At 45.3% G+C, this 27743-nt stretch overlaps 1 protein-coding gene across 1 annotated transcript; it reads left to right on the forward strand.

The window, feature by feature from the left end:
• Nucleotides 1-27714, forward strand: A2M (alpha-2-macroglobulin). Its single transcript, XM_068701378.1, has 36 exons — nt 1-188; nt 1803-1986; nt 2607-2766; nt 3665-3717; nt 4234-4254; nt 4572-4740; nt 5976-6060; nt 6899-7019; nt 8042-8156; nt 8393-8502; nt 8995-9153; nt 10564-10791; nt 11132-11195; nt 11690-11832; nt 13672-13821; nt 14467-14637; nt 15246-15378; nt 15982-16102; nt 16435-16663; nt 16868-16994; nt 17644-17765; nt 18951-19002; nt 19279-19362; nt 19774-19950; nt 20459-20543; nt 21679-21835; nt 22172-22246; nt 22509-22674; nt 23623-23846; nt 24376-24594; nt 24885-25012; nt 25367-25457; nt 26035-26103; nt 26543-26645; nt 26798-26839; nt 27532-27714. Exons 1-36 carry the CDS (start codon nt 91-93, stop codon nt 27555-27557), a joined length of 4461 nt encoding a protein of 1486 aa, XP_068557479.1. The 5' UTR covers nt 1-90; the 3' UTR covers nt 27558-27714.
• The last annotated feature ends 29 nt before the right edge of the window (nt 27715-27743 follow it).

Here is a 27743-nt window from a genome sequence, read left to right on the forward strand (position 1 = left end):
AGTTAGAGAGCAGAGGTGCAGTACAAGCGGCACCGAACCAGGCTGGGTTATCTGTTTTTCTGCTCTACTCGCCACATCCTGCTCTGCACCATGGGGAAAGATGGACTGCCCAGCAGCTTTAACATCTTTCTCCTTCTCTTCTTCTTCCTTCCTGGAGATGCCTCGCCCGTCTCGCCCGTCACAGAGCCGTAAGCTACACAGGGGGGTCCCAGGGCAGGCAGGAGAACTGGGCTTTATTCCTCTATCTGTTGCTTTGTGTCTCATCTTCCGCCTACTTTGCTTTACCCGGGGATAAAGACAGCAGAACTGGGTAAAACATCTGCCAGCAGCAGCAGAAGAGAAAAAGAGAAAAAGAAAGAAATAGAGGGAAAGAGAAAAGTAAAAGAAAAGAGAAAAAGAGAAAAAAAAAAGAGAGAGAGAAAAGAGGGAAAGAGCTTTTGCTTTTAGAGAGAATTGAAATGATTTCAGCGAATCTCTGCAACAAATTGCTTCTTTACTTAAAAGATAACTTTTTATAGCTGTTTTATAGTCATTTATACATTCAGTTTTCTAAAGTGAAACACTTTTTTATTTTTTATTTTTTGAAAAGACAATGAAACGTTTCATTCATTATGTTACTCCCAGGTCAAAACACCTAGGAGATGTGAGTGCTTTTCTGATTGATAACACACTCAAAACAAGAACAAATAACGGATTTGGCATGACCAGAAATTGTTTTATTTTTTAATTCACATTTTTCAGTCCAGCCAGTGGAATGAAAATTTCAGCCTTGTACAGAATTATGTAGAACTGTAAGGCTGTGACAGTTAAAGTCTGTGAGGTGCTAGCAGACTGCAGGGGTAACTTATACTTCATTCCTTCACCTCCTTTTGCCCGGTTTGTATGTGATGGAGTATGTATTGTGTGCATGCATGGAAGGCTGTGCTTACAGCGCTCTGAGAAATACAGGGTAAGTGGACAGCAGGGTCAGGATCCAAGGGGCCAGAGCTTTCTCCCTGCAAACTAGCTGGTGGACATAAAGGTGTCAGAGCCTCCCGTGCACCAAGAGGAGTGCCCTACCTTACTACACAGGTGTTGAGGTCCCTTCTACCAGTCACTTGCTGTTCTGGGGGTGAGGAGGACAGAGCTTGCCCACCCAAAAGGATGCACTGGTTGTCATTAGGTGGACCAGGTTTGATTCCCAGATGCAGTTCTGGGCAGCATGGCAACGCCAAACTGCTCATGCTCTGCAAAGTGTTAGGCTGCCTAGGACAGAGCAGGGACCCACTGCTCACCATGACCCAGAAGCACATCACTTCCCTGCAAAGAACTGAATTTGCTACAGGGTTTTGCTTAAGATCTGGCACCACACTGTGGCAGTTTTGGATCCCTGTGAGGATTGAGAGTAACACTACAGATGGTTGGCAGAGTGGAGTCAATGCCATTTATTCAGTAGGTACTGGCACTTGAATGACTCCTGAATGCTACTAACAGAGCCTGTTAGTAGACTTTTTGCTCTTCATGCCACAGGCAGTATTCAGGGTCCCAGGAAAGAACACTGCTATTGTGCTGGAACCTGGGAAAACATATCCTTTCCAGACATTTACATTGAGAATTTCCTGTGGTATTTTACTTTTGAGACCCAGCTGTCTGCTTTCCTGTGCTATTACAGACATGCCAGAAATCTTACTGCACTCCTAGAAAATGTAGCTCTCTCCCTGAACAGTGAGGGCAGTAGTTATCAGATTGGTTTATTTGCCCTTTCTATACAGCTCCTTCCACCTGTTCCTGCTCCTCTGACCTAGCCTTCCCCCTCTTTCTAGGCAATACATGGTGCTGCTGCCCTTTTTGATAAAAACTGATGCTCCTGAAAAAGTCTGCGTTCAGCTGACCCACCTGAATGAGTCTGTGACACTGAGTGCCACGCTTGAGTATCAAGGGGAAAACAGGAGCCTGATTGATGATGTGGTGTCAGAGAAGGATATATTCACCTGCATCCCTTTCTCTGTGAGTATCTAATCCCTTTAGGCTGATTCATTGCACCAAGGATAAACTGGGCACTGAATAGTAATGAACAGAGTAACACTGTATAGGTATTCACTTTCCTCTTGACCACAGGTATGTTCATGTCCATCCTCAAAACCCTGTCAGAGCTGAGCTCTCCTTAGCATGATATCTGAATGGGAAATGCTCAGTCCTGGAAAGCCAGCTCCTCTCTAAGACAGGAGGAGATGTATAAGGATCTGACATGTCTGGTTTGGAAAAACAAATGTTATGCAAGGACTAGAGACATTATCTGAAGGAGGAAAGGGATTATTCCTTACCCCCTCTGAATGTCAGAAAGATAGAAAGATTTTGATCAGGACATTAAGAATTTCTTGGAACATACTGGCAGAGTTGTGAGTTCCTTTACTGCACAATACTTGCACAATCACTACACAAAAGTAGGAAAGTATAGGAATATGGGACAAGTAAAGAGCAGTCTCTTGTTCCTGATTTTAGTTTTCTTCACCTCTTTGTTGGGTCTGTCAGGATTATATTAGATTTGTAATTTTAGGAAGGCCAGTTCAGTTCAATAGGCTTTTGCAGGTTGTCCATAACATAGTTGCCTTCTTGTCATTCCCCAGATTCCAAAATTAAGTATCCAGTCACCAGTCATATTTCTCACTGTGAGAGTGAAGGGGGAGACCCTGCAGTTCATCAGCCGCAAGACGGTGTCGGTCAAGAATTCTGAGAGCTTGGTCTTCGTCCAGACAGACAAACCTATCTACAAACCTGGACAGACAGGTACCAGGGAAGGGGTGGAGATTTGCATTTGAAGCAGAAATTACGACAAAAACTGTCCAGTCTTAGTGCTTTCAGTGGGGGTTAGAAGAGCAGTCTCTCATACCTGAATTATATGTTTTTAATCCTCCATGTGGGAATAATTTTAGGAACTTTAAAGTACATGCATGTAAGTGGGGCACCTGTGCACACACTCCCTGTGCCACTGGGAGTTCTGTTATTGTGGTCCATGTAGTTTGGATTCCCTTCCATAGAGTTTTGATACCCTTTGTTAAAACCACAAAAACTGGAGCAATGACTGGCTATTTGTCCTATAGAAAACAGGGTCAAAATTCAGGCTAAGTTGTGAAATAGTTTTCAAAGTGGCAGCTGATTTTGCTCAACGAAGATGTGAAGATAGAGAGAACTACATAAGCTATTACTTCCAGGCCATTCGTCTTCTAAACTTGGCCTGGACAGGGATGAATGTCCTAAAAGAGACACTGAATTCTCTGTTCATGCAGAGCCAACACAAATTTGCAGCCAGGTGCCAAAATGATTTTCTTGCATTCACTCTTCCTAAGAAGTCAATCTAGTTAGAGGAAAAAATTAGAAGACCCATGCTAATTCCAGTGTAAAGATGTATCTTTGCAAAGTAGGCAAAGACAAATTTATTTTTGGTTCCAATTAATCAGTTTCTGATGCCCACAGTCAGTAAGATGTTCCCACTGCTACGGATTTGCTCTTAATATCCTGTAATTAATATAATTTCTTATTTGGGCAGCATAGCATGACATAGCTTTGTAGTGAATGAGATTTCCATATAAGAGAACAACTGTTCTCTGTTTTACTGTGTTTGCAAACAATGTTTTCTGCTTGGTGACTGCACTGTCAAACCTCACTATATGTTTTTCTCCATCAGTTCTGTTCAGAATTGTTTCTCTGGATGAAAGCTTTCTCCCCGTGAATGAAGTGGCAAGTATAGCACTTCTTTTCAATAGTCATTTGGCCTTAAATCTTCCATGTGTGAAAAGTAAGGAAAGAAATGTCTTTTGGGGAGATAGTTGTGCGTTCCTAGGTTATCTCAGGTTTTGTTAACAGGGTCTGTTCTTCAGATTTCTGCATAAGACTGCCTCTGCATTCTTGGAAAGGTTTGAGAATGTAACTGCAAATGAATAATGGTGTAAACACCTCAGCAGTGAGCAAATCTGCCACTATCACAGTGGACATCTGCTCTAGCTGGTATTCCAGATAATCCAATGTTAGTAATTTCATGTGACTTTTCTGTCCTGGGTGAATGCCTGATACAAATGATGCCACTCTCTTGATGTATTTCAAAATGCATGATTGCTCCATATCAGGGACTTTCTTCCTTACCCCACTGTATTATCAGCTAGTTCCCTGAAACATGGTTGTAGCCATGGACTGTACTGTTTGCGCTCTGTCTAAATGCACATTCTAAATACGCTGTTTCATTTCTTCCCTTTCTAGTTTCCGCTCGTCTACATTGAGGTATGTACAGATATGAAATTCACATTCAGATCTGTAAACTTGCCAGTTCCTCAAGATTTTTCTTGTTTATTTTATTTATATAGCAGGTCTGTAATATTTATTCAAACACATAAAGCTTTAACTTGTATGGTGGCAACCATGTACTCTGGGCCCAGAGCTCATTTTGTTGTCCAGCCCTGGGCTCCCCAAACAATCCTGCTATTCCTGCCCTGCAGCCTCCCAGGGGTGGGCCTCTCCTCACTGTTTTTGTTAGTGCTTTTTAGTTATTGCAGCCTCACACTGTTCTCACAATTTCCTTGTGGTCTCATTATCTATAGGACCCAAAGAAAAACCGTCTGTACCAGTGGACAGAGGCAGAGTTAAAGGGGGGGCTAATCCAGCTGTTCTTCAACCTCACCTCTGAACCCATCGAAGGAACCTACTCCGTGGTGGTACAGAAAGCCTCTGGGAAGAGAATCCAACATTCCTTTTCCGTGGAGGAGTATGGTAACTGTTGCTGCAGTTTCAGGTTCCTTGCAGCTAGCCCAATGGGGCATGAGCGGTAGATATGATCAGGACGTCCTATATGGCTAGAAAATGTCTCTCAGTTCTCTCCCTCCCAAGCATCATTCATTTGGGAGAAGAGAAGACCGAAGGACCTGGGCAATCTGTCTTCACTCCTCCCTAAGGCCCAGGCCGTGCAGTGCAGTGCTCCCAGTTGCCTATATCAGCAAAGTTCCCAACATGAGCAAGTGTGCTTATAGCAGTCTATGTTATTGACCAGTGGCTATACCTCCTTTCAGAGGTGATTTAAAGCCACAACCTCATCTTCAGCTGGCTACACACGTCAAGTGTGATGCTATGAATCTAGGTCTCACCTGCCTGAGTTGGAAAGTCCTGACTTTTTGGTGTATGCTGAGGCTGTAGATTCAGATCTTGCTTGTCCTCCCCCACAGGCTAAGCCTGTAGGTGTTGTGATGCCTTAATGCCTTAACATATCTCTGGTGATTTCATCCCTGTGCCAGTCCCAGATGCTTGGCTAGGAAATGTGATCCTAATACAAATCTGCACATGCCTCCTCCTTCCCCTGCCTTCCCTTCCAGTAGTCACTGCCTCCCTCAACACCCCAGCAAGCCAGCAGCAGCCTTTGTTTAATAGTCTGCTACGATCATGTAGCCAGGATGAGTCTTCTGGAAGCCCACTGTCCTCTTTAATTTGCATGGCTGCCCTGAATTCCTCCTTCTTCTCCCAAGATAGTCACTGTCCACTAACCCTCTTGCAGCTGGATTTGGATGTGATGTTACTCTGTGGTGAGTCAGCAGGGAAGCTCCAGGGCCTTTCCTGTTTTCCAAACTGCTAAAGTATACATGCTTTGGAAATGCAAAGACCAAGCTGTAGTCCCAACTCTGTATGTTTCTGAGAGATCTCTGTTGACCTAACGATCTGTTTTAATGTATCATACTGGTGTGGGACTGATAGCCCTTGTGTTACCTAAAGAGCTGCTGTGTTTTAATAGTTGGTGTAATTATCCTGTCTTCTTACCCAACACAGTGGCTGGCTGAATGCCGGTGGCTTTCATTGACTTTGGTGGGATGTGCAGATGACACTGGCCACTAAAATCTGACCAGTTAGATGCTAAAAGCTTTCAGAACATTTGTAAGAATAACCTTTGAGCAGCCTTCGGGTCTCATTCTTATGTTATTCTCCCCCATATAGACTATTTTCCTTTGTTTTTGCTGCAGTGCTGCCCAAATTTGAAGTAACAGTGAAAATGCCCAAGGTGATCACCATTCTTGATGAGAAGCTGAAGGTGACAGTTTGTGGCTTGTGAGTGTCATTCTTCTTTCATTCCTTGGTTTCTGGTTTCCCCTCAGCTACTGATGAAGGTCCTGTTGGGAGACTTCATTATATTTCTCAGCCATTTCTGGGTTCTAGGACCAAATAGACTACATATACCATTAGACAAAAGGCTTTACAATTATTGCTTAGGACACTTTGTAACATAGAAACATTGTTTTTCTTTTTTGTTTGTTTGTTTATTTTGTTTTTGAGAGTATTTTTGCATATTTTTAACATATGAGGGTCATAGAGGACATAAGATTAGCTGATGTTCTAGAGAAGAGGTCTTTGTTTATCTCAACTTGGAATTGCATTTTAAATTTGGCTTCTACTCTCAATGCTGTGAGAAAACCATAAGTGATGTTTCCTTTGAGTCATGTCATTCAGTTCTGTGTGGCATGTTCCACACGTCCTGCAGGAAGAGACACAGCATGGGATGAAAAATGAGCTGAGAAACCCAATGCACATACATAGATAAACCAGTTGTGTCTGAATTGGGTGGTGATGTAGATACTTGCAACATGTTCCCCAAGACTAGGTGCACTCTCAACTGAATAAGCATTATAATAAATGATTTCTGCACACTTATGTCTTATTCCTAGGAATCAGGATTATAAGACTCAGTGCTTCTGCCCTCATTGCCAACCTTGATCCTAAAACATTACCAAATTTCTTGCTGCCTTTTACTTCCTATGATGACCCTGCTGTATCATGGAGGTGGTTCTAGGAAAGAGTTTTGGCTCCACTGGGGGTGAGCTAATCAGTTTCTCCATTCCTTTTACATTCCTCATGGCTCTGTTTTTCTTCCTATCCTCCCTGCTTGTAGATACACATTTGGGAAGCCTGTTCCTGGCCTTGTGAGTTTCCGTGTGTGCAGGAAGTTTCTATACTCATCCAGTTGCTATGATGAAGAGTCTAAGGCAGTGTGTGAGGAGTTCTCTGGACAAGTGAGTCATGATAATTCCTGGGGGCAAAGTGGTAGGAGAAAATGTGGTTTATTGAGCATGCCTTTTAGGTACAAGTTTGCTCTGATGGAGTAGGTACAATCATGAGTGTGAAGAGGGGAGAGATTTCATGTATTTTAAGAAAGCCTTAAGAAGAAATGAAGATTGGGTGCAAGGTGAAATCTGAAAGGCCTGTGCTGTAAGAAAGATGTGTGTAAAGGCAAGAAGCTTGATAGAGAAGGAAGAGGTGACAAGAAAAAAATCAGGAGACTAGCAAGTGTAAGGGAATAATGAGATAGGGTAGGTATGCACAGTGAATGCAGAGTTGGGGTTGGCTTGCACTAGAGTCAGTGTGTGGGATCAGAAGTTGTTGCTTGATACAGGAAAGGAACAGAAAGAAGAGAAGGAGTTTGAGCAAGGAGAAAAAGAATGTGAATTTAGCATCAGTGATTAAGACAGATAGATACTCCCCTGACACACACACTACTATCACACTGGCAAATCTACAGAGCAAAACTGAATGGCATTTGGATCATGGACAAGTTGACTCGTGCTAACTTAATTGACAGAAACTGAAGGTATCCAGCTGAGGCAGTTGTGGACATAGGCTAGGACAAGAGAGCAAGCAGAAGAGAGCATGATTCTTGGAATGTGCAACAGCATCATCCCCACAATTGCCTCTGCCACTGTGCTGTAATCCATGCTAAATGGAAACATGAACACTGCAGTGCTAAACTCTGTTCCAGGTAGCTCTTCCCTTGACTGTGGAGACCTGTCTTGTACATGAAGATAATGAGAGGTGGCAAGCTTTTGAAATACTTTTCCAGCTCTTTTATTCTTTCTACACATACACAAACTTTATGTATGGTTTATGTATCACTAGTACTGCCTGTGCATTTTAAGTCAGCAGCTATATTCTAATGTGCCTGACACCTGGCAACCACATCACACAATGATGGGATCATTAAGTTGGAAAAATGTCATGCACATGAGACTATAACAGCCTTTTTGTTTTCCTCCAACAGACAGACAACCATGGTTGCATTTCTGAAGTGGTAAAAACCAAGTTATTCCAGCTCAAGAGAAGTGGATATGAGAATAAGCTCTATGTAGAGGCTAAGATTAAAGAGGAGGAAACAGGTATGAATGATCTAGATCAAAGAGACACATAATAAGCCCTGGAGAGACTAGCAAAGAGGCCTGCCGAGTAAGAGTGAGGGAGAAAAGCAGACTCCCAGTTCTGGAATCTTAAAGTTTCCTGCCTGGATACCAGGAGCATCAACTAAATTTATTGTCCAACAAAGGAGGATTGACCTGGAGCAAAAATAATTAATGTCAGGGAAAGGCAAATTAATTCTTCAATTTTCTTCCTGCAGGAGTGGTGTTGACTGGAACAAGCTTCTCCAAGATCACAAGCACCATCAGCAAAATCACCTTTGAGGATTCAGACTCCCACTACAAACCTGGAATCCCCTTCTTTGGACAGGTAGGGAAACCTTGAGAAGTGGAGTGTCATGAGTGCTACTTAACCTCCTGGATGGGCACATGCCCACATCTGCAAATATACTGAACCTCAGTGTTGCTGCTAATCCCTGATGACCTCCTCAGTTCTTCAGGCTCTCTAACCTGGGAACAGCAGCTGAGAGCATAGCTTTCATTCTGCTTTCCCCCTCTGTTCTTGTGACCCCTCTTCTTCAGTCAAGTCAAATTTTGCTTGTCTGGTCTCCTGCTTAATAGGAGGCCTTAACTGGTGTGAGTGCATGTCAGTCTTTGTTTCCAGTCTTCTGGTGCAGAGATGGAGATGAGAAAGAGACAAAGAAGTAAGATTCAGAAAGTTCACAGCCCTCTCTGGAAGAGCGAAGTGATGTGAAGTGATGCAAAGTGCCATGGAAATTTCCCTGTCTCAGATGGACCCAACATCCCCAGCTTAGTGACTGTACAGGTGTTCTCCTGTATCATACTGTTTTTGTTCCTGCAGGTGAAACTTGTGGATGGGTCTGGTGCTCCAATTGCCAATGAAACTGTGAGGATTTCTATACAAGGAGGCCAGGAAACCAACTACACAACAAACGAAGAGGGCAGGGCACAGTTTGCCCTGAACACTTCCATGCTGGAATTGGAATCTGTTGGAATTACAGTGAGTCATGGGGGCAAAGTGATGAAGTGACCAGCAGGGATAGAGGGGGAGTACTTCTGAAGTTTCTACTATATATACAGAAGCACTTAGCTTCTTGATCCTGGTTGTCTTTGCCAACCTCAGCGTCACTATGGTGGAAATAGCCATGCAACAGACCAGGCTGCCATGTGACAATTGCACTTAGCTTGTATTTGATTTCGGCTTGGCAATAGTAATATAGGGTTAGAAGAAACATCAAGCAGTCATATAGTCCGTTCTGCTCCAAGGGATCACCAACCCTACCTAGACAAATCTGTATCAAGGATGCATCTAACTTATTCTTAAAAATCTCTCATGGTGGAGTGCTGCTAGTGCTTCACTGTCTTTTCAACTAAATTATTTCTCAGGTGTCTCATCTAAGCATCTCTCCAGGTTTAATTTAGCATTCTGAGATTCTAAACTCCTCTCCTTCCCTCCTTCCCTCCCTCCTACCTTTCTTCCCCTGCCATAAATAGAAAAACAGTATGAACCATTAACAGAAATTCTCTCTGTGGTGTAGAGTTCATTTATCTGGAAGACGTAAGTGCTGCTGAGCATCCTTTTGTTAGAGGAAAATGCAATATATATGTAACATACACATTTCCTAATATTTCACCTTGGAATAAGACACTTTGTCCAGACTTATATTTGTTTTTTCTCCATACAATTCTTTTGTCACAGATTAACACCATTAAAAAATATCTAGAAGTTACCACAATGTGCTTGAAAGTTGCAGAATTTTGCAAGATAAAGAAAAGGCAAGAATTTCCAAGTGTAGTGAGAAAGATAAAGAAATAAGGGCATGGAAAGCACATGAAATACTGAAATAGCACCCTTAGAAATGTGAAATATTTTCCCTTCACTCTTATTTTTAGGAAGACATAGCCTCTCAACTGCTAAACTTCTGTTTGATTTAGGTTTTGAATTCTCAATTGGAGAATTTTTCTCCTTTTCCGTAGCATCCTCAGCTTGATCCTGGTGCTAGTAATTCCTGAGCTGGACAGCAACATCTGTTCTCCAGTGCCAATGATGATAATAAAAATTAAAATTGGTTTATTTTCTCTTTAAACTAACTGAGAATTAGAGAGGGCAAGATATTAGGGTAAAGAGTCCATATGATGATACTGACAGTAAGTAAACAACTGATAAAATTCAGTCTATTTGAGACAAAGCCCAGCTTCTCTGGGATTGAGTCATTTCCAGTCATTTGTTCAGGATACTGCCACCCTGTCTGTCTTACATCTTCGAGGCTCATGTTTCTGTTTTGGGTAGAATGCCTTTTTGTTTTAAGTACAAAAAATACCAAACTTGTAACACTAGACCATGAATGTTGGTCCCAGTTTTTCTGCCTGTGTTTGAGGATCTCTATGTGTGTATTTTCTCCATTTCCAGGCAACTCATAAATCATACTCCCAATGCTTCGACCATACCTTGGTTTTTCCACGTTATGAAGAAGGCAATCTCCACATAAAGCGCTTTTACTCCCCAAGTAAGAGCTTCCTCAAAATTGAGCCCAAGTCTGAGATGCTAAGCTGTGGCTCCCCCACAGAGGTGCGGGTGCACTATATCCTTACACCAGAGGCCATAGGAGAGGAGAGGAAAATTGTCTTTTACTACCTGGTAAGTTTGCACTTCCCATACAGTCAGCTTGTCACTGGTAATTGTAGAGGAGGTGGAGATGGAAATTGTGGTTTGAGGCAGCAGGCTTTAAACACTTCCCTGTCATCCTCCACATGTTCTTTTCCCATGAAAAGGAGGGTCAAGGAGTGAGGATGTCCCAGTGTCCCCTTGGTGAGCACTGGGATTCTGCTACAGGGAGGCAGAGAACGGCTGAGCAGGATGCAACCATCTCCCTGTTGCTCACTTATAAACACTCAGTTACTCTCCTCTCAGGTTCTCCCTCTTTAAGGTTTAGCTCATGCATAACCTCAGTCACAGCAGGGTTTCTCCTTCCATTCAGGTGATGGCCAAAGGAATCATCAAGCAATCTGGCACCAGCATTCTGGATTTGGACCAGGAAAGTGGTAAGTTTCCCTCCCCTGCCATATTGTCTCTGTCCTGTGAGGCTATGCAACTGTGGCAGACACACAGGCTGCTTCCACGTGCAGTGCAGGGATTCCCATATCCATGTTCCCTAGGATGTGGGAAGAGTTTGAGCTTTCTTTTCTGTCTTTACTCGTTTTTAGCACAGATTTGCACTAACCCCTGTACCAGCCGTCTTTATTCTAACACTGTGTTTCTGGGGCTCCAGTGCTCCTCAGAGACACTGTCTGGTGGTTTGTTTTTAGAAATTCAACCAAAATTCAGCTTGCTTATGCAGTGTAGAACAGGACTTGAAACAGGCCTTTCCAGTCAGACAGTGAGTCTTATGCATCTCTTTGAAAACAAATTCATCCCAATTGGAGGCCTAGAGTTTCATTATGGCTAGAATGAAGTTCATCATCAAGGAAAAGCTGGAAATTTGGCTGCTCCATGAGCAGGTTTCCTGTACTTCAACTTTTTGCTCTTGTTTTGTTAGCCAACGGGGTCTTCTTGCTACACTTGCCTGTGGAAGCTGATATTGCTCCAGTGGCCCAAGTGCTTGTCTACACCACTACTCCTAGCAGGGAGGTGATTGCTGATTCAGCCAAGTTCAACATAGAAAAATGTTTCAGCAATAAGGTAAGTGATCACTTCTTGAGGGAACAGCCATTAGACTGAAACCTGGCAAAACTTTTTTTAGATTTAGCCTGTGCAAGCTCATTTACTTAGATTTGCTAATACTGGACAAGCCACCAATAAATTGTTCTATGTAGCTTCACTGCTTTTTGGTTTGTGCTAGCTTGGAGGAGAACAACTCTTGGAAAAAGGATGCTAGCAGGGATTACACTGCTAAAATCTCTCATCAACAAGTCATAGTCACTGATCTCACAGACAGTTTGAGGTAAGAAAAGGGGAGGCCATCTTATATGACATATCTTATGTCATACTGCAACACATGTATTTCACTCCTTTTCACACAAATTCTTCGTAAGAATGATGTGGCATCTTGTGTGGTCACAGAACAAAAATAAAACACACACACAGCCCCAGTCCAGTAGGCACATCTAATCTTTGTCAGATCTTTCGACTCTCATACATCTCATCCTGTCATTGTAATTTCTGTTATATGTAAATGAAGCTAAACTTTGCTTAAACCTGCCATCTGTACCGAGCAATGAATGGTGGTGCTCCGATAGCACAGATGAGACTGCTTTTCAGCTGAAAGAGGTCAAAGAAAGTTCTGTGAACATATAGACCATGATTCTCTAGTGGCCCCATCTATTCGTTATGCAGAAGTTCAGAATAATGTATGAGCAGCCCTAAGAAGAGAGGATCCTCAAGCTGCCATTAGAGCTTCAAAATAATAGTACACTGTTAAAGGCAGTCCCTTGTCCCACTAAAAGCCAAACTAAATGAGTTCTTGATATTGGTGTCACTGTAAGACATTGAACACCTGAATTTTCTTTTTATCTTAAAGGTCATTCTATGCACTGTATTAAAGTCTAGGCACATGCCAAGTGCCAAATAATTTATGTGATTAGGTACTGCTTTCCTCTCCAAAAGCATCCTGGATTCAAAGCAGCCTGGCTGGGACAGACTTTAGGCCATCAGTATGCTAGACATTGTTTTTAGTAGCAAGCTTGCTACATTCATTGTTCTGCTGTTTCCTCAAGAATATATTTTTGCATTCACAAGGCTGGGAGACCACCCTGGGAGAGATGAGGGTTGTCAGCAAAAGGCATTGTGTGGTCTCACTGGGACATGAAGGAGACTGGCAGCTAGTGCAGCTTTGTCAGGGAACATGCTTAGTGTAAGGATGCTGTGATTGCTGTATGTTAGGGGAGCATTTGTATTGCTGATGTGAGGGAAGATCTATGCAGGTCAGCCATGCTATTATAAAACCATGTGAGATAGTGTTGAGATCAGCTTTGCTAGAAAGAACTTGCAGGGCAGAGGTTATTAGGAGGTCATTAGAGTTGTTAATTAGCTTTTGAGGAAGGCACATTAGTATGGCAGGTCTCAGCCAACAAGCCGGTTCTTCAGAGCCATCACCAGGCAGCACATATTTAAGTATTGCTCCAAGGTATCACTGCTTCTCATGTTACCAGTGAATCTGCCAAGTGAGATCACTGCAGGTTTGTTCTATCTCCACAACACCACTGGTTGCAGCACAGAGATTGAAGCTTGTTCAAAACCATACTCAGCTGTCTGAACAGATCTAGCCACTATGTGGGATTATCTCATCACATTCACAGTGGCCTTAAAACCCCCAAATGCCTTAAAAGTTGTGAAAAGTCGCGATGCTTAAGTTGACAAGAACTGTTAGTGCTGATTCCTCTGGCACTGCAGGAAGGAAACTCAACAATGTTTCACAGAGGGTATGCATGTCTGTGTGGGATTCATAGGGTCGGGACTGATGCTCAGCTGGAGTCTTGCAAGGCTAGGGCATCTGTGACATAGCTATTCCTGTGGATACAGGTGGACTTGAGCTTCTCTACTTCTGAAGGCCTGCCTTCTTCTGAAACGCACTTGCTGTTCAGAGCCTCCCCAAACTCCCTCTGTGCTGTCCGTGCTGTGGACAAGAGTGTTCTCCTCATGAAGCCAGAAGCTGACCTGTCACCTGACTCTGTAAGTACTTAATTTGCGTAGTACCTCAAAGCCTGGTCAGAGCAAGAGCAACCCAGTAATGGGGTAGAAGCAATGAAAGTGCTTCCTGAAAGTGCTGACACAGGAATGCTCTCCTGTGCTCTTGCTCATCTTCAGTGGGCAAAATCTGAGAACTAGGCAGCAGCTGTTTGTTTGTTTGGGATTTTGTACGACTGTAGGAATGGTAATTGGGAAACCCTGTTAAGGAAACTGCTTCTCATGTCCAGAGCCAAAAGCTGTCCTGTGTTTAATGATGGTTTTTCAGTTTTTCTCTCTAGACATGGATTTATTTTACTGAAGTAGCACCTAGAAGTGTCAGAAAGTTCATTCCCCTCATGCTAAGCAGCAAATGACATTGCCAGAACAGGGACAAAGTCCACAGCAAGGCTTGCCACTGTAATTTTTCATATCTTTGAGCCATAGTAACCAGAGTAACATACTGTCCATAGCAAAAGAAGCACTATCTCCAAATTTGGATGTCTTCTTGGACTTCCAGTTTCCTATTGCAACCACTTCAGGGAGGACCATGGCTGTGTGGATTTGACTGTTATGATGCTTGTGTCCAAATCCTTTACTTGTGATGGTGGACACTGAAAAATGCTAAATGTCCTGGCTTCTTCTGCCCAGGTATATAGCTTGCTGCCAGTGAAGGAATTGCAGAGCTATCGCTATGGTCCAAACGTGCATTTGGATGACCCCCTGGAAGACTGTATCACCTTGAAGAATATAGTTGTGAATGGGATCACCTATTTTCCACTAACGGATAGTAACGAAGATGACACTTACAACATCCTACAAGTAAAACCTTCTTGCATGTTTGAGGAGTGAAATGGGAGAAGGAATGAGAGTGCTTAAACCTTTTGTGGCATGATGCAATATAAGGAAATGACTTGTGAATCTCAGTAGTCTGACACCAAGTTCAGTGAGAGTCATAAGCTTCACCTGTCATGACAGCTGTACTCCTGACTTGAACTGATCAGTCTTAAAGTTATCTTTTTACATGAAAAGCTTTGGGATTGGCTTGAATTGAGGTTCTAACTCAAGTTCTGTGCCATTACCCTTACCCCATATAAATCAGTACGTCCCTGAGCTACACTGTAGCCACGGATATTTCCTTCCAAAGGGGAGACTCCTTATCTAATCTCTGGCTCATCCTGACCCCTAGTCTGGAATCAGACTGAAATCAGTGCCCTACAGGCAAAGGGGATCTATCCCTTGACTTCTCTGAGCCACCTGGGCACCCAGACCCAGGGCTGGGGGGGATCATCTCAAGGTCCAATCCACAGACCATAACAGCTTCTGCTTTTGAAGCAATAAAATACTAACATCAAATCTGCTGTGCAAACCTCAGCCGGAATCAGTAACAGCAACAACAAAAAAATAAATCTTGTGTTTCTCTTCCGTAGGAAATGGGTTTAAAGGTTTTCACAAATTCCAAGGTGAAGAAACCTAGGTATTGCAACTTTGGCAATTACATACCTGCAGGAATGCCAGTTCCAAGTGCACTCATGTCACCTAGCCATGACGCGAGGACAGGTGGTAAAGGAATTGAGTCTTGCTGTCATCTCTATTCTGAACAGAGATCCCATCTGTTTTTTGGGGGGGTAAATAAACAAGAGCTGGGGTTATGGAAGCAGTAATGAAGTGGGGTGTTCACATATGTCATCTTCAGCATGAGTGTGGGGCATGTCTCTTTTGCTGGGTTGTAAAGGCCTATGGATAGGCTTAAATTAATATAGAAATAAATATAGAAATTAGTTTAGCAAAAGTATAGTTGAACAAAACTAGGAGGTAGTTAAGGACTTTTTGACTTTGTTTCGGTAGATTTCTCTTTCCTTTTGTCAAAGCCAAGCATACAAGGTCATAAACAGCTCTTTCCTCTAAGCTGCTCATTTTTACTTCATTTTTACTTGCCTCTCATAGTATGAGTTTTGCTGGGGACCGGTGGGTAATATGGAAGAGCTAGCCCTTGCTAATAAACACTGACCCAGAAACTTCACTGCTTATAGTACCAGTGCTCACTACAGCAACGGCAAGCATCTGCTGCCAGCACAGCTTCTAATTGTAGTGTATATTGCCACTTTCTCAGACCAAAGCATGATGCTGATGTAGATCTTGTTTGTTTGGAATTATCATCCTTAGAATCTGCTAGAATGTATGCCTCACCAATGCACCGTGTCGGTGTCGCCACTCCTGAAGAGCTGACAGAGACAGTCCGAAAGTATTTCCCAGAAACATGGATCTGGAGTTTAGTATCTGTAAGGTGAGTGCGTTGGAATATTTCCTCCCTTCCTTTTATAATATAATTGGTTTTACAAGATGAAAACATGAATCTCATGTCTACCAAGCCTTTTCAATGCCAAGAAGTCCTTCACTGTTTGCAGAGATCAGTTGGCATTCCCCTGTGATGGAATTGCCTTTGTCTGTGGTTAGGTTTGTCCACATAGTAGTAGTGATTTTAGAAGATGTTCAGTGCCCAATATAGTGTGCCCAATCATTCATACAGCAAATACGATTCATTAGGCTGAAAGGGATACTGATAGTCACCAAAATCCCATAAAAATCACCCTGTCCTTTTTCGCTGTCTCTTGCCAGCTCTGAAGGAAATGCTGAACTAGATGTGACCATCCCTGACACCATCACCGAGTGGAAAGCCAATGCGTTCTGCACTTCATCAGACACAGGCTTTGGCCTATCCCCAACAGTGTCTCTCAGAGCCTTCCAGCCCTTCTTTGTAGAGCTCACCCTGCCTTATTCTGTAGTGCGTGGTGAGGCCTTCACACTGAAAGCCACTGTTTTCAGCTATCTGACAGCCTGCATGAGGGTATGGAAGATTGAAATCCTTCTCTGTACCCATGTACCTTCTTGTATACTTCTTGCCTTCACCTAGCCTTATCTCTGAGTAGCCTTAGACCCTTCTTTGCTACAGAAGAAATAACTATTGCTATTTTTTCCTGTCTCTCTGATATTTTCTCCCTGTCTCTCAAAATCACCCCTCCTCAATTACACCTCTCTCTACAAATGGCAGGTCAGTGTGGCTCTGGCTCAGTCTACTCAATTTCTGGCAACTCCAGTGGGAAAGGAGGAAGAATCTTATTGTCTCTGTGAGAATGGGAGGAAAACGGTGGCTTGGCTGGTGACTCCCAGATCTCTAGGTAAAAGTCTCAGAATACTGAAAACTGCAGGGAGGGTTTCTCTATGCTGTTCTCCCAGTTCAGTATCTGGTGTTAGAGCGACATAGTTTCCTGGGAAATACCGTGGCTGAGTGTCTCATCTCCGGTTATGCAGGATGTAAAGGCTGGTGGACTCATAGTGTCCAAGGCCATGTCTGGCACTATGTGCAATTTCATCAAGTCTTACAGGCCTTGGACATCAACTTCTGAAACTTTGCTGGCTGTCAGGGACATTCTGTCAGTTCCATCCATGTCAGAGATTTGATGATTGCTCCATGAGGCCTTCACACTTTGCTTTTGCTGTTGCTGTTACATGTTGTGGTAGCAGCCATGGTTTGCATGCCAAGTAGCGGAGTGCTGAACAGCCATGATACTGATGAGTCCCACCACAGTGGTGTCCTAAGTTCTGGAAAAGAGCCATCAAAACAGTCACCTTTCAAGGGCAGTGCAGCCCATCTGCTCCAGCATGCATTCCAATTTAGATAGCTAAATTCCTGTGGGAAAGAAGCTGGGCTCAGCTGTGATGGGAAATCCCTACCTATGGGCCTGCAGGCTGAAACGCCCAGAAATGTCAATGAATCCTATTCCCTGGTGCTGCCCAGCAGGAATGGCTGACCCCTGTTTCCTCCAGGGCAGGTGGAGTTCTCGGTGAGCGCTGAGGCCCTGCAAAACCAGCAGCCCTGCGGGAACGCCATAGTGGAGACCCCTGAGAAAGGACGGAAGGACACAGTCATCAGACAGCTGCTGGTGGAGGTATGGGGGCTGTGGACAGGGGAGAACTGAGCTGTCTAACAGGCTAGAGTGTTCACTGCATAGACACATGAAACAGAGCTCTAGGCGGTCACCACATGGTGTGGTGATATGAAGGTCTTACATTATCTCTGTACTTTGGCAGGGCTACATAAAGGTTGCAGGTTAATAACTGTGCAACGTGTCTCCTGCCAGTATTTTAAACTTTCCCCATCTCCTACTGTAAACAGTTTGCCAGTCAGCACAAGCTGTCTCTCTGTTAGCTGAGTAGCCAAGCAAACTGCTTCTTAAGCTGAGTGTTACACAGTTCTGTTTGCTACCATAGCCTGGCTCCAGGGTGAAGGCAAGGGAATCACAAGCACCTAAGGGAGTTAGATGCCTGCAGAAAAGTCCCCACAAACTCCAGATATTATAAAAGTCCAGAAAGCATGTTAAAATTGTACAGCTTATCCATTTCCTATGGCAAGAAGAGTTGCAGATACTGCATGGTATAGAAGGAAATGTTATGTGGCAGTACTGCAGCTTTTATAAGAAAATGCTAGTTTATTATGCTGGGTGTTGTAAATCTGACAGAAATATTCTGTGTTCTTAGCCTTTCTCTGCATCATAAAACAACTTAATGCTTGCATACTATGTTGTATTGTACCAGTAGTGTCATCGCATATTACAGTGCACATCTTTACTTCCTATTGTCAACATTTTTTTTTTTTTTCACAAGGCATCTGCAGGTTTATGATAAATAGCACTGCAGACACCTTCCAGGCAGCCCTCTAGAGCTACTTTGAGCTTTTGCTAGCAAAAGCACTTACTGTAAGCTGTAGTACTTGTTAAAATGATACAGGAGTTTCACTTCATACAGCAGTTACAATAGTCACCCATGTGATTGCCCTGCAGCATTTTCCCTCTCCTTCTGCTGTCCTTCATCCACGTACAACCGTGTTGGGTCTGTCATTTTGGATTCTGGATTTTTTTAATTTATTTTATATTTTATTTTTACTTAGATTATTATTTCAGAGCTCTTTTTTTTTTTTTTTAAATTCCAGGAAGTGTTTGTGACTGCCTTTCCTTCTCCAGTTCACTCACTTCTATTTTCACTCTGTTCTTAGGGATGTTGTTAAGGATCCCTCTGCCTGTATTCCCTGTCTCAATAACTTCTTGTTTCTCTTGTTTTTCTTCATCCTACCCAAGCCTGAAGGAGTTGAGAAGGAAACAGCCCAGAACTTTGTGCTCTGTGCAAAAGGTAAGGCCTTGCCTCCCCACTCTCTCCATTTGTTCTTCTGTGGGTGATGGGGGACATGCCTGGAGGAGGAAAATAGTGCAGCCTCTACCATTTTCTAGATAGGCTGATATTTCTAGATAATCAGAACATACCCCATCACTTGGGACCCTGAGACCTGTTTCTTTATAGCAAGGGATGATCAGGAGGCTTTCCTGATGTTCTACTGAAGCCCCTTGCTCTTATATTAGACAGTTTTTGGGACTGCACTGAAACTGTTTGGTCTTGTTTCTCTCTCAGGAAAGAGTTTGCAAGAGAAGTTTTCCTTGTCGCTCCCCTCAAATGTGGTGCAAGACTCAGGCAGAGCGTATTTCTCAGTGCTGGGTGAGTGAGCTGCCCGGGAAGGATCTGATGGGAGAAAGAACCATGTACTGTTTCTGCCTGCCTGCCTGCCTGTGTTGGCCTCCAACCTCACAGCTTTTTCTCCTGGTTCCTAGTACACCTCACTCCTGCATTTCATCCCTTCTGTCTCAAGTACTTTCCCTTCTAGTTCTGATCTTCTTGTTCCCTTTTCTGAATCTCATTCCACTCAGGGTTCTCTGCAGTGCCCTAAACATTGACTCACTACCGTCCTTTTCTGTGTTACTCTGTGTTTCATTCCAGGACCATTATCAATACAGATTTTCTTTTGTTCTTCTCTGTCATCTCCTGTTTCTCTTGTTCTGTAGCTTCCTCTCATTCTGGTTGCCAGCCCTGAATTTTGTTAATATCCCTCTCATATCTCCTGTTCCCTAGGTGACATTATGGGCACTTCCATGCAGAACCTGCACCAGCTCCTCCAGATGCCATTTGGCTGTGGAGAACAGAACATGGTCCTGTTTGCACCCAACATCTATGTCCTGGACTATCTGAACAAGACAGGGCAGTTGAGTGAGGAGATCAAATCCAAGGCCATTGGATACTTAGTGAGCGGTGAGCTGGGACACAACTTTTGCTTCTGCTTTGGATTTTTTCCAGATCAACTGTGGCTTTCTTCTGTCAAACGCTGGCCAGATGTGCAAAGAGAGCTTCTTTCTTGTTCAGGTCATCTCTTCTGCATGCCAGTGAAGCCCCTTCCATGTTTGTTCCTTTATTATTATCTGTTTCTTAAAGCATTAGGATACCCAGTCATTGTACCCACTTTTCTCTGCTCCCTAACAGTGTCACAATCCAGTGCACAGTTGCGATGTGACCCACTATAGTAGCTTGTTGTCATTAATGTGTCCTGCCTGCCTTCTGAAGAAAGACAGGTGCTAGTTCTCCTCATGCAGTATAAAAAGTGTATGGAGGTAGGGATGTATCAGTACTTCTTATTTGCTAGTATAGGACTGACCTGCTCCTCTCTCTTTTGCTTTTGCTGTAATAGCTGTTTTTATGTTCCCTCATCCCTCAGCAGATGTTCTCCGGCATCTCTGAATCTTGCTTTAACTCTTTGTTGCAGGTTATCAGAGGCAGCTGAACTACAAGCATGAAGATGGCTCTTACAGTACCTTTGGACAACGCTATGGCCAACCAGGGAACACCTGGTGAGATTTGAGTGTCACCCGTGCCTCCCCTGTATCCTCTCTTTCTCAGCTACACAGCTATAATACATACTGTATGATGGTAAATAGGAAACGCTGTTGTAGATAAGCAGACTTTTCAGAGATATTCTGGTCCCTGTGCTGCCTCTCACTTCATGAAAGAGGATGCATCAGCCAGTTACATAGCTGAAGCACCTCCTCCCACCTGCAGCTCTGAGGACCATATGGATAAGAAGGAAGGAAATAAGTTGGGAAAGAAGGGAGCAGGGATTTTACATTCCAACTGGACAAAGCTGAAGAGTTGCAGTGACGGCTCTTCTAGAGCAGCATCTGCTGAGAAGGCTGCTAGGAAAGGTATTTGCATATAAATGGAAAGGATGATAATCTGAGAGCAGTGCTGTATGGTTATTTTTCAAAAGTGTTTGTCTGTTACTAAGCAAAGACATCTTAGACAAAAGTGTGTGTTGCCAGAGTGACTTACTGTGAAAATTTGAGTTGATTCAGAATATCATTGCCGTGCACTTTCAACTTTAGGTAATGGTAGAAATGGATGATTTCATCACCTTCTGTTTGCTTTTAGTCCTCGTATCTCAACAGAACATTGGCCTCTCACTACATGCTTGTTTCTTCCCATAACTGCTTTGTAACAGCTCTAGCTTCTCAGCTCACTCTTTTAATATGTGCTACTATATTCATAGTTTTACTGACACATTTGGGGAATTCTGGGAAACCCATGAGACATGAATTTCTAGTGAGAGTCCTGCCAGCAGACCATGAGCTACGAGGGATTCATTCTTCCCTGTCATTTTGATTATTGCTGTCACACAGATGTTAAGCTAATTGGCATACAATTATCTGCTTTTTCCAAAGAGATTTGTTTAAATGAAGATCGTCTTTGTCATCCAAACTTTAGCTTCAATGCAAAATAATCATAGGGTTTTATAGGCCCAGAGACAGAGGAGAAATCAAGGTGAGAAACAATTTTTTGACAGATACTTTGAGGTTAAGATGTACTTGTGGTCCAACTAATTGGCCTTTCATTCCCCAGGCCTTCCTGCCTTCCTCCAGACAGGTGAAGTGCACATGAGATGGACAGTGGGTCTGCACAGCCCCTCTCACTGCTCTTTCTTCATTACAGGCTCACGGCCTTTGTCCTGAAGTCCTTTGCCCAGGCCCGGCCATACATCTTCATATATGAGAAGCACATCCAGGATGCTTTGTTCTGGCTCACTCAAAAGCAGAAGGAGAATGGTTGCTTCCACAGTTCTGGGACACTCCTGAATAATGCCATGAAGGTAGCATGCCTGCCTGGTTGGCTTTTAGTTAGGTTGTGCTTGACCATAAGTCAAATGGGTGCAGTTGAGCTTCTTGAGCACCCAGACAGAGAAATCCCATGTCAATGGCAAGAAGTAATGAGGCAGAGGCCATTCTGTATGATTGCCATGACAGGAAGAAGAGTCAAGGCAAACCTGCTGTATAAAAGTGACAATGATAGCACCATATGAGCAGCAGTGGGGGGAGGAAAGCTAAAGGGTCTACAGTACAGAATAAAGTATTACCACAGCAACAGTAGAAAAAAATGAAGATGAGAAAATATGTCACTAAACATCTACCTTTGTCTTTCCTGGCAGGGTGGAGTGGACAACGAGGTTTCACTGACGGCCTACATCACCATTGCACTGCTGGAGATTCCTCTGCCTGTAACTGTATGTGACTGCACCCTAATTTGAGTCAGTCTAGGATGACACAGTACTGTCCAGAATTTGACCCAGACTGGAAAAAGTACACAGCTGTTGGCTCCTGTGATATAGGAATTATGTGCTGTCATGTTAGACATTTCTGAAAAATACCGTACTCTTTATGTCCCTAGACCTTATTCTGGCAGACCCCACTTCAGCATCCAGGGGAATGACGTATAGTTAGTAAGGCACAAACCTCATCTTCCAAAAATTGGTTATCTCTCCACAGCACTCAGTGGTGCGTAATGCTCTCTTCTGCCTGGAAACGGCAGCAAATGCAGAAGAAAACCACGTGTACACCAAGGCACTGCTGGCGTACGCCTTTGCTCTGGCAGGAAAGGAGGAGAAGCGGAAGGCAATGCTTGGCTTGCTTGAAAAGGAAGCAGTGAAAAAAGGTGAGTGTTCCTGGTGGGACATTGCTTTCTTCCAGCCCACAGATCTTACATTTTCCCTTGACAAAACGGCTCTTGTTGGTGGGGCAGTGGGTGCAGAAAATGGCTTGTGTGGGTGGGGAAAAGTGTAGAGAGAGGAAACACCTGTGACAGGTCCCTCGCAGTGTCCCGTCCCACTTCTCTGCTCTGAGGGGATTCCTCAGGAGGCACTGCACCGCACACCATCAGTGCTGAGCAAAAGCATTGCTCTGCTAGCATCTCACCTTACTCTGCTCCTTTTGTAATGCCAAAAACAACTTGGTAAAGGCTTAGCAATGTTTATGGGTGCACCTTCCTCCCAGCGGATGTGTTTGACACAGAACAAAGTACTGAGGATGATAAACCAGGGAAGAGAGAGATGTGCTGAGACAGAAGACAAACATACGGGTCATTTCAGAGGCCCTAGCGTAAGCTCCGTGTCTTGCAGGAAACCGCATAAAGACTCAGAAGTGTTCTGGTAAAGTCAGCCTGGGCAGTCAGGTTGCCCAAGCGTTGTCTGTCACGGTGCTGAAGGAAGCGCCACCAGCACCTTCTGCCTTCTGCACCTGCGGGTGGCTCTCAAGCCCTGCTCCTCACGGAGCTTGTTACTTGCCCCACCCGGGCATCTCTGCTCAAACTGGGACGGTGTCCCAGCCCGGTGCTCCGTGTAGATCTCTGGCTCCATGAGGTGTTCAAGCCTTTAAATGCCTCCATGAGCGTGGAAGCGGTATCCTGGTGCGAAGACAGGACCTCAGCACTCCTAGACTAGTTGTAACCATGCAACGAGTGAGGCGCTATTTCTCTGCTCCTGTTTCACCCTGTAGTTGCATGCTGGGGGCTCTGTCCTCACCGCAGCACCAACAGGGCCAGTAACTCCTTTGCAAGTAACTGTTCCTTGTTGTCTTCTTTGCCCGCTCCATGCCCCCTGCGAAGATGGATCTGTTCACTGGCAGCGGCCTGGGAAAGAGATGGTGGCTGATCTCCCCTACTATCACTACCGAGCTCCCTCTGCTGAAGTGGAGATGACGGCCTATGTGCTCCTTGCTCACCTCACCACACAGCCGGCGCCTTCCCAGGAGGAGCTGTCGTTTGCATCTCTTATTGCAAAGTGGATCAGCGGTCAGCAGAATCCCAATGGAGGCTTCTCCTCCACCCAGGTGAGCAACTCCCCTCCCGTGAGCTCACACGTCAATGTCAGGAGAGTGTCAGCGTGTCAGAGAGCAAGGTAGGAGCACGGTAAGGTTTGCCCCGGCAGGAACTGTACCCCTGCAGTTAGCCCTGTAGCATGGGAGTGACTGATATTTGGATTCATGACCTAGCTTTCTTGACGCAGAGGGACAGAATGGCAGTGGCATGAGTGACAATGCAATTTGGGGTCCTCACCACAGTTTTTGTATGCGCATGCAGGTGCTGCTTCCCCCTGTGGAGAATGCTTTTGAAGGCTCCACAGAGCTCCACAACAGGGAGTTGAGGGACAAGCAAGTGCTGTGCAGAGGACACAGCGAGAGCATGGAACCATATAAAAACTCACCTTTTCCATCTCTCCTTCCTTAAGAGTGGGGAAAATGGAGAATGGAGGAGAGGGTGCCCACCGCCAGCAAAGGGCAGGCTCTGGGAGGACGGGTTGTGGAACGGCTGACTGGGCTAACGCGGCCATCCCTGGGTGCCGGGACCCGTCTCTTGCAGGACACAGTGGTGGCTCTTCAGGCCCTGTCTCTGTACGGAGCTGTCACCTACGCCAAGAGCGGAACAGCTTCCCAAGTGACCCTGAGATCTGCAGGGGACTTCCAGCAAGACTTCCAAGTGGACCCCTCAAACCGGCTGCTGCTGCAGCGCGTACCCCTGCCCCAGGTGCCAGGGGAGTACAGCGCAGAGGTGTCTGGTGAAGGATGCGTCTACCTGCAGGTGAGGGTGGTGGAGGCTGGTGCTGTCCCGGGAGGGGAGCCCCTTCCCCGGGACAGCAGGAGCCAGGGAGAGGACAGCAAGGACAAAGGAGAGGGGAGGCGTGTGAGGGAAGGCTGTGGCAGAGGAGAGAAGTGTTGTTGTGAGGGGGAGAAAGAGCAGGAGGGACAGTGCTGGAAGTGTGAGGGAGCTGTGAGAAGGGAGAAGAGGGAGGGCTGGGCAGGTAGGCGATGGTCTCTCTCCTGGGCTGTGCACGCACACCCACTCTCACAGAGCTGCTGGCTCTCCCCCAGACGAGCCTGAGGTACAACGTGCAGCCCACGCAGGAGGACGCGCCCTTCACGCTCCATGTGTACACCACCCCAGAGACCTGCGAGGACTCCCAGGCCCACAAGGTCTTTAACATAGGCATAAATGTCAGGTAAGTCCGTGCCTGGTCTGAGCCTTCCTGGGAAGCCATGGGAGCTGGAGGAGCTCTGGTGGTCCAGGGTGAGGCAGTCTGGGAGGGGCAGGGCAGCCCCCGCAAGGTGCGCCAGAAGCAGCCGTGCTGGGAGGAGGCTGTGGAGGAAGGGGGCGTCCTGCGGGGTGAAGCTGTGTGAGGAGCTCAGGGCTGCAGTAGTGAGGGGTGGCACAGGTGACTAGGGAAGTGCAGTGGGCTGGAGAAGAAGGTGTTGGGCTGCCAGAAAGCTGTGGGACGTCAGGCGTTAGGGAAGAAGTGGAAGTGCCCCCAGCTTTGGCTTGAGGTGCTCTGAATCTTTGCTGCTTGGTTCCTCAGTTACACAGGTGAGCGCAACGTCTCCAACATGGTGATTGTTGATGTGAAAATGCTGTCGGGATTCATCCCTGTCAAGTCCTCAGTAAGAAAGGTAGGCGCCCATGCGAATTATTTCTCCAAGGATATCTGCCCCTAATCCACGCCCTTTTTTGAAGGAGGCCCTAGTTGTTCTGGTATCTTTTCCACTGTTAGCCCTGCCTCACTTTTTACCCTAGTTCTTGTACCCATCTCATCTCCACAGGTCTCCCGTGCTGCTTACCTTGTGCACACAATCTTATCTTGTGGCTTATAGTTTGTCCTGTAACAGTTTGTTTCTAGATTACCTTTTGTGAGGTTCATCAAGTGCACGGCCTAGAAAATAGTAGAGATTATGAGATGACACTGCGGAACTAGCAAGCCTGAATTAATGTGTTATTATTGCGTTTTTCCATTGCTGTGTTTGGGCCAGTTATCTCTCTCTGCTGAAGCTAGGCAGTACGTCATTTTGCCAGACTGGTGAAGGGAAGACCTTGGGCCTACCAAGGAGGCACTAAGTTCCATGCTGCAGACTTAGTTATTTCCCTTATTCCCCCTAGTATTTATTCCCTTAGTGTCCCATCCATAGGCCTGCGGAAATGGCTCAGGGAGACTACTCTCAGCTCAGAAAAATTTTGCTTTTCTTTCTTCAGCTGCAACAACGCTTAGGTATTGAGCGTACGGATTTGAGTACCAACCATGTTTTGGTGTATCTGGAAAAGGTGAGTGTCCATTTGGGGCTGGGATGGGTCAGAGAAACACAAGCATGGGGACACCCAGGGCAAAAGACATGGACCTCAAAACTACCATGGGTCTGACAAAAGTAGGAATGAACTTCATACTGACTTTTGCCGAGCTTTCAAGATTTACTGGTACCTTCCTCCCAGCCCTCAGCAGGTTTCCTCTCCGTGCCTGCACACAGATCAGCCCACACCTGCCCACCAGCCACCGGCTCCCCCAGTGTGGGGAAAGGCCCCAGGGTTTCCCCTTGCCCCTCAGCCAGGCCACACACACCCCCAAGGCCCAGGGTGGTGGTGCCTACCACCAGGGCCCACTGGTGGCAGGGAGAGCACTAGTGGAATGAGGCCAATGAGGTGACACCAGGAGGGACCAAGGCAGATGCAGAGGCACCCCTAAGCCTCCCCTGCTTCCCTTCCCCAGCTGAACTCCGAGACCTTGAGCTTTTCCTTCACAGTGGAGCGGGACATCCCTGTGCAGGGCCTGAAGCCAGCCCAGGTGAAGGTCTATGACTACTACGAGACAGGTAAGTGCGGGTCTGGGGGTGCCCTTGGGAACGATCATGGGGAGTTGGATATGTGGAGGTGCATGGGAGCCCTGGGGACCCACAGCTGGCCCTGGCACCCATCCCTATGCCAGCCAACAGCCCTGCTCTCTCCTTCCCCTTCTGTTTTCCAGATGAGTTTGCCACACAGGAGTACAGCGCTCCCTGCACCACAGGTAGAGTACAGAGGAACAGATGACATGTTCTAGTATGGCCAATTGCAGGTTCTTTTGAATGAACATCTTTGCAAGCCTGGGGTATCCTCAGCCTAGATATAGTCTCTGGGCATGTCTTCACTATGGCTCTAGCAGTCTTGTGACATACCTTAGTACAGAGAAGGAATGCAATACTGGCTACACCATGTCCTGTGTAAGCCCTTCATTTTTGTTCACTGAGGCTCAATCCCAATGTTATGGCCTTAATTTACACAGAGGCACTTGCATTTTCCTCTCTGTATGTCATGTTGAGGAATTGCCTCCCAGCAGTCTTGGGGAAATTATGATGCTATTGACATGCCTTCAGTGGGGACCTGTCAAATTGCCCTTTTTTCTTTTTTTTTTTTTTTTTTCCATCCTTTGGGAAATCTAGGTGCTGAGAGAGAACATGTGCAGAGGTAGCACATGCTTTCTAAGGTGGATATCTCTGCCTCCCCTTCCGTCTCTGTAGCAAGGATTTCTTGAACATGTCCAACCATTCCCAATCCATCTGTGACTCAGAATTTTAGGTGATGTAGGTTCCTAGGTTTTAGCTGGGCTTGAACTCACATGACATGGAAGAAGGGGCCACCAGAATGCAGGGAAGATGTCCGGGACTCTGGATACTGCTTCCTCAGGAACCATCTCTCATTCTGTCCTTTCCTCACCTCCAGACAAAGCCGAAGAGGGAAATGCTTGAAGAACACATCTTATGTGAGCCCTGCTGGATCAGCTCACATGTCTGTGCCTCTAGAGGATGTTCTTGTTAAGGTGGCCTACTGAAACATTACATAAGGACACCTCAACACCAAGAAAAGAAGTGACAGTGTAAATAAATTAAGTCTTGATTCTCCAAAGATGCCTCTGGCCTTACTTTTTGTTAGTG

The sequence above is a fragment of the Anas acuta genome, chromosome 1 (assembly GCF_963932015.1).
Source record: "Anas acuta chromosome 1, bAnaAcu1.1, whole genome shotgun sequence".
Lineage (NCBI taxonomy): Eukaryota > Metazoa > Chordata > Aves > Anseriformes > Anatidae > Anas > Anas acuta.

Coding starts and splice junctions, on each gene's coding strand:
- A2M (XM_068701378.1), top strand. CDS start 91: ATGGGGAAAGATGGACTGCCCAGCAGCTTTAACATCTTTCTCCTTCTC. Junction 6,061..6,898: donor AAGGTGACAGTTTGTGGCTT/GTGAGTGTCATT, acceptor CCCTGCTTGTAG/ATACACATTTGGGAAGCCTG. Junction 11,196..11,689: donor GGATTTGGACCAGGAAAGTG/GTAAGTTTCCCT, acceptor TTGTTTTGTTAG/CCAACGGGGTCTTCTTGCTA.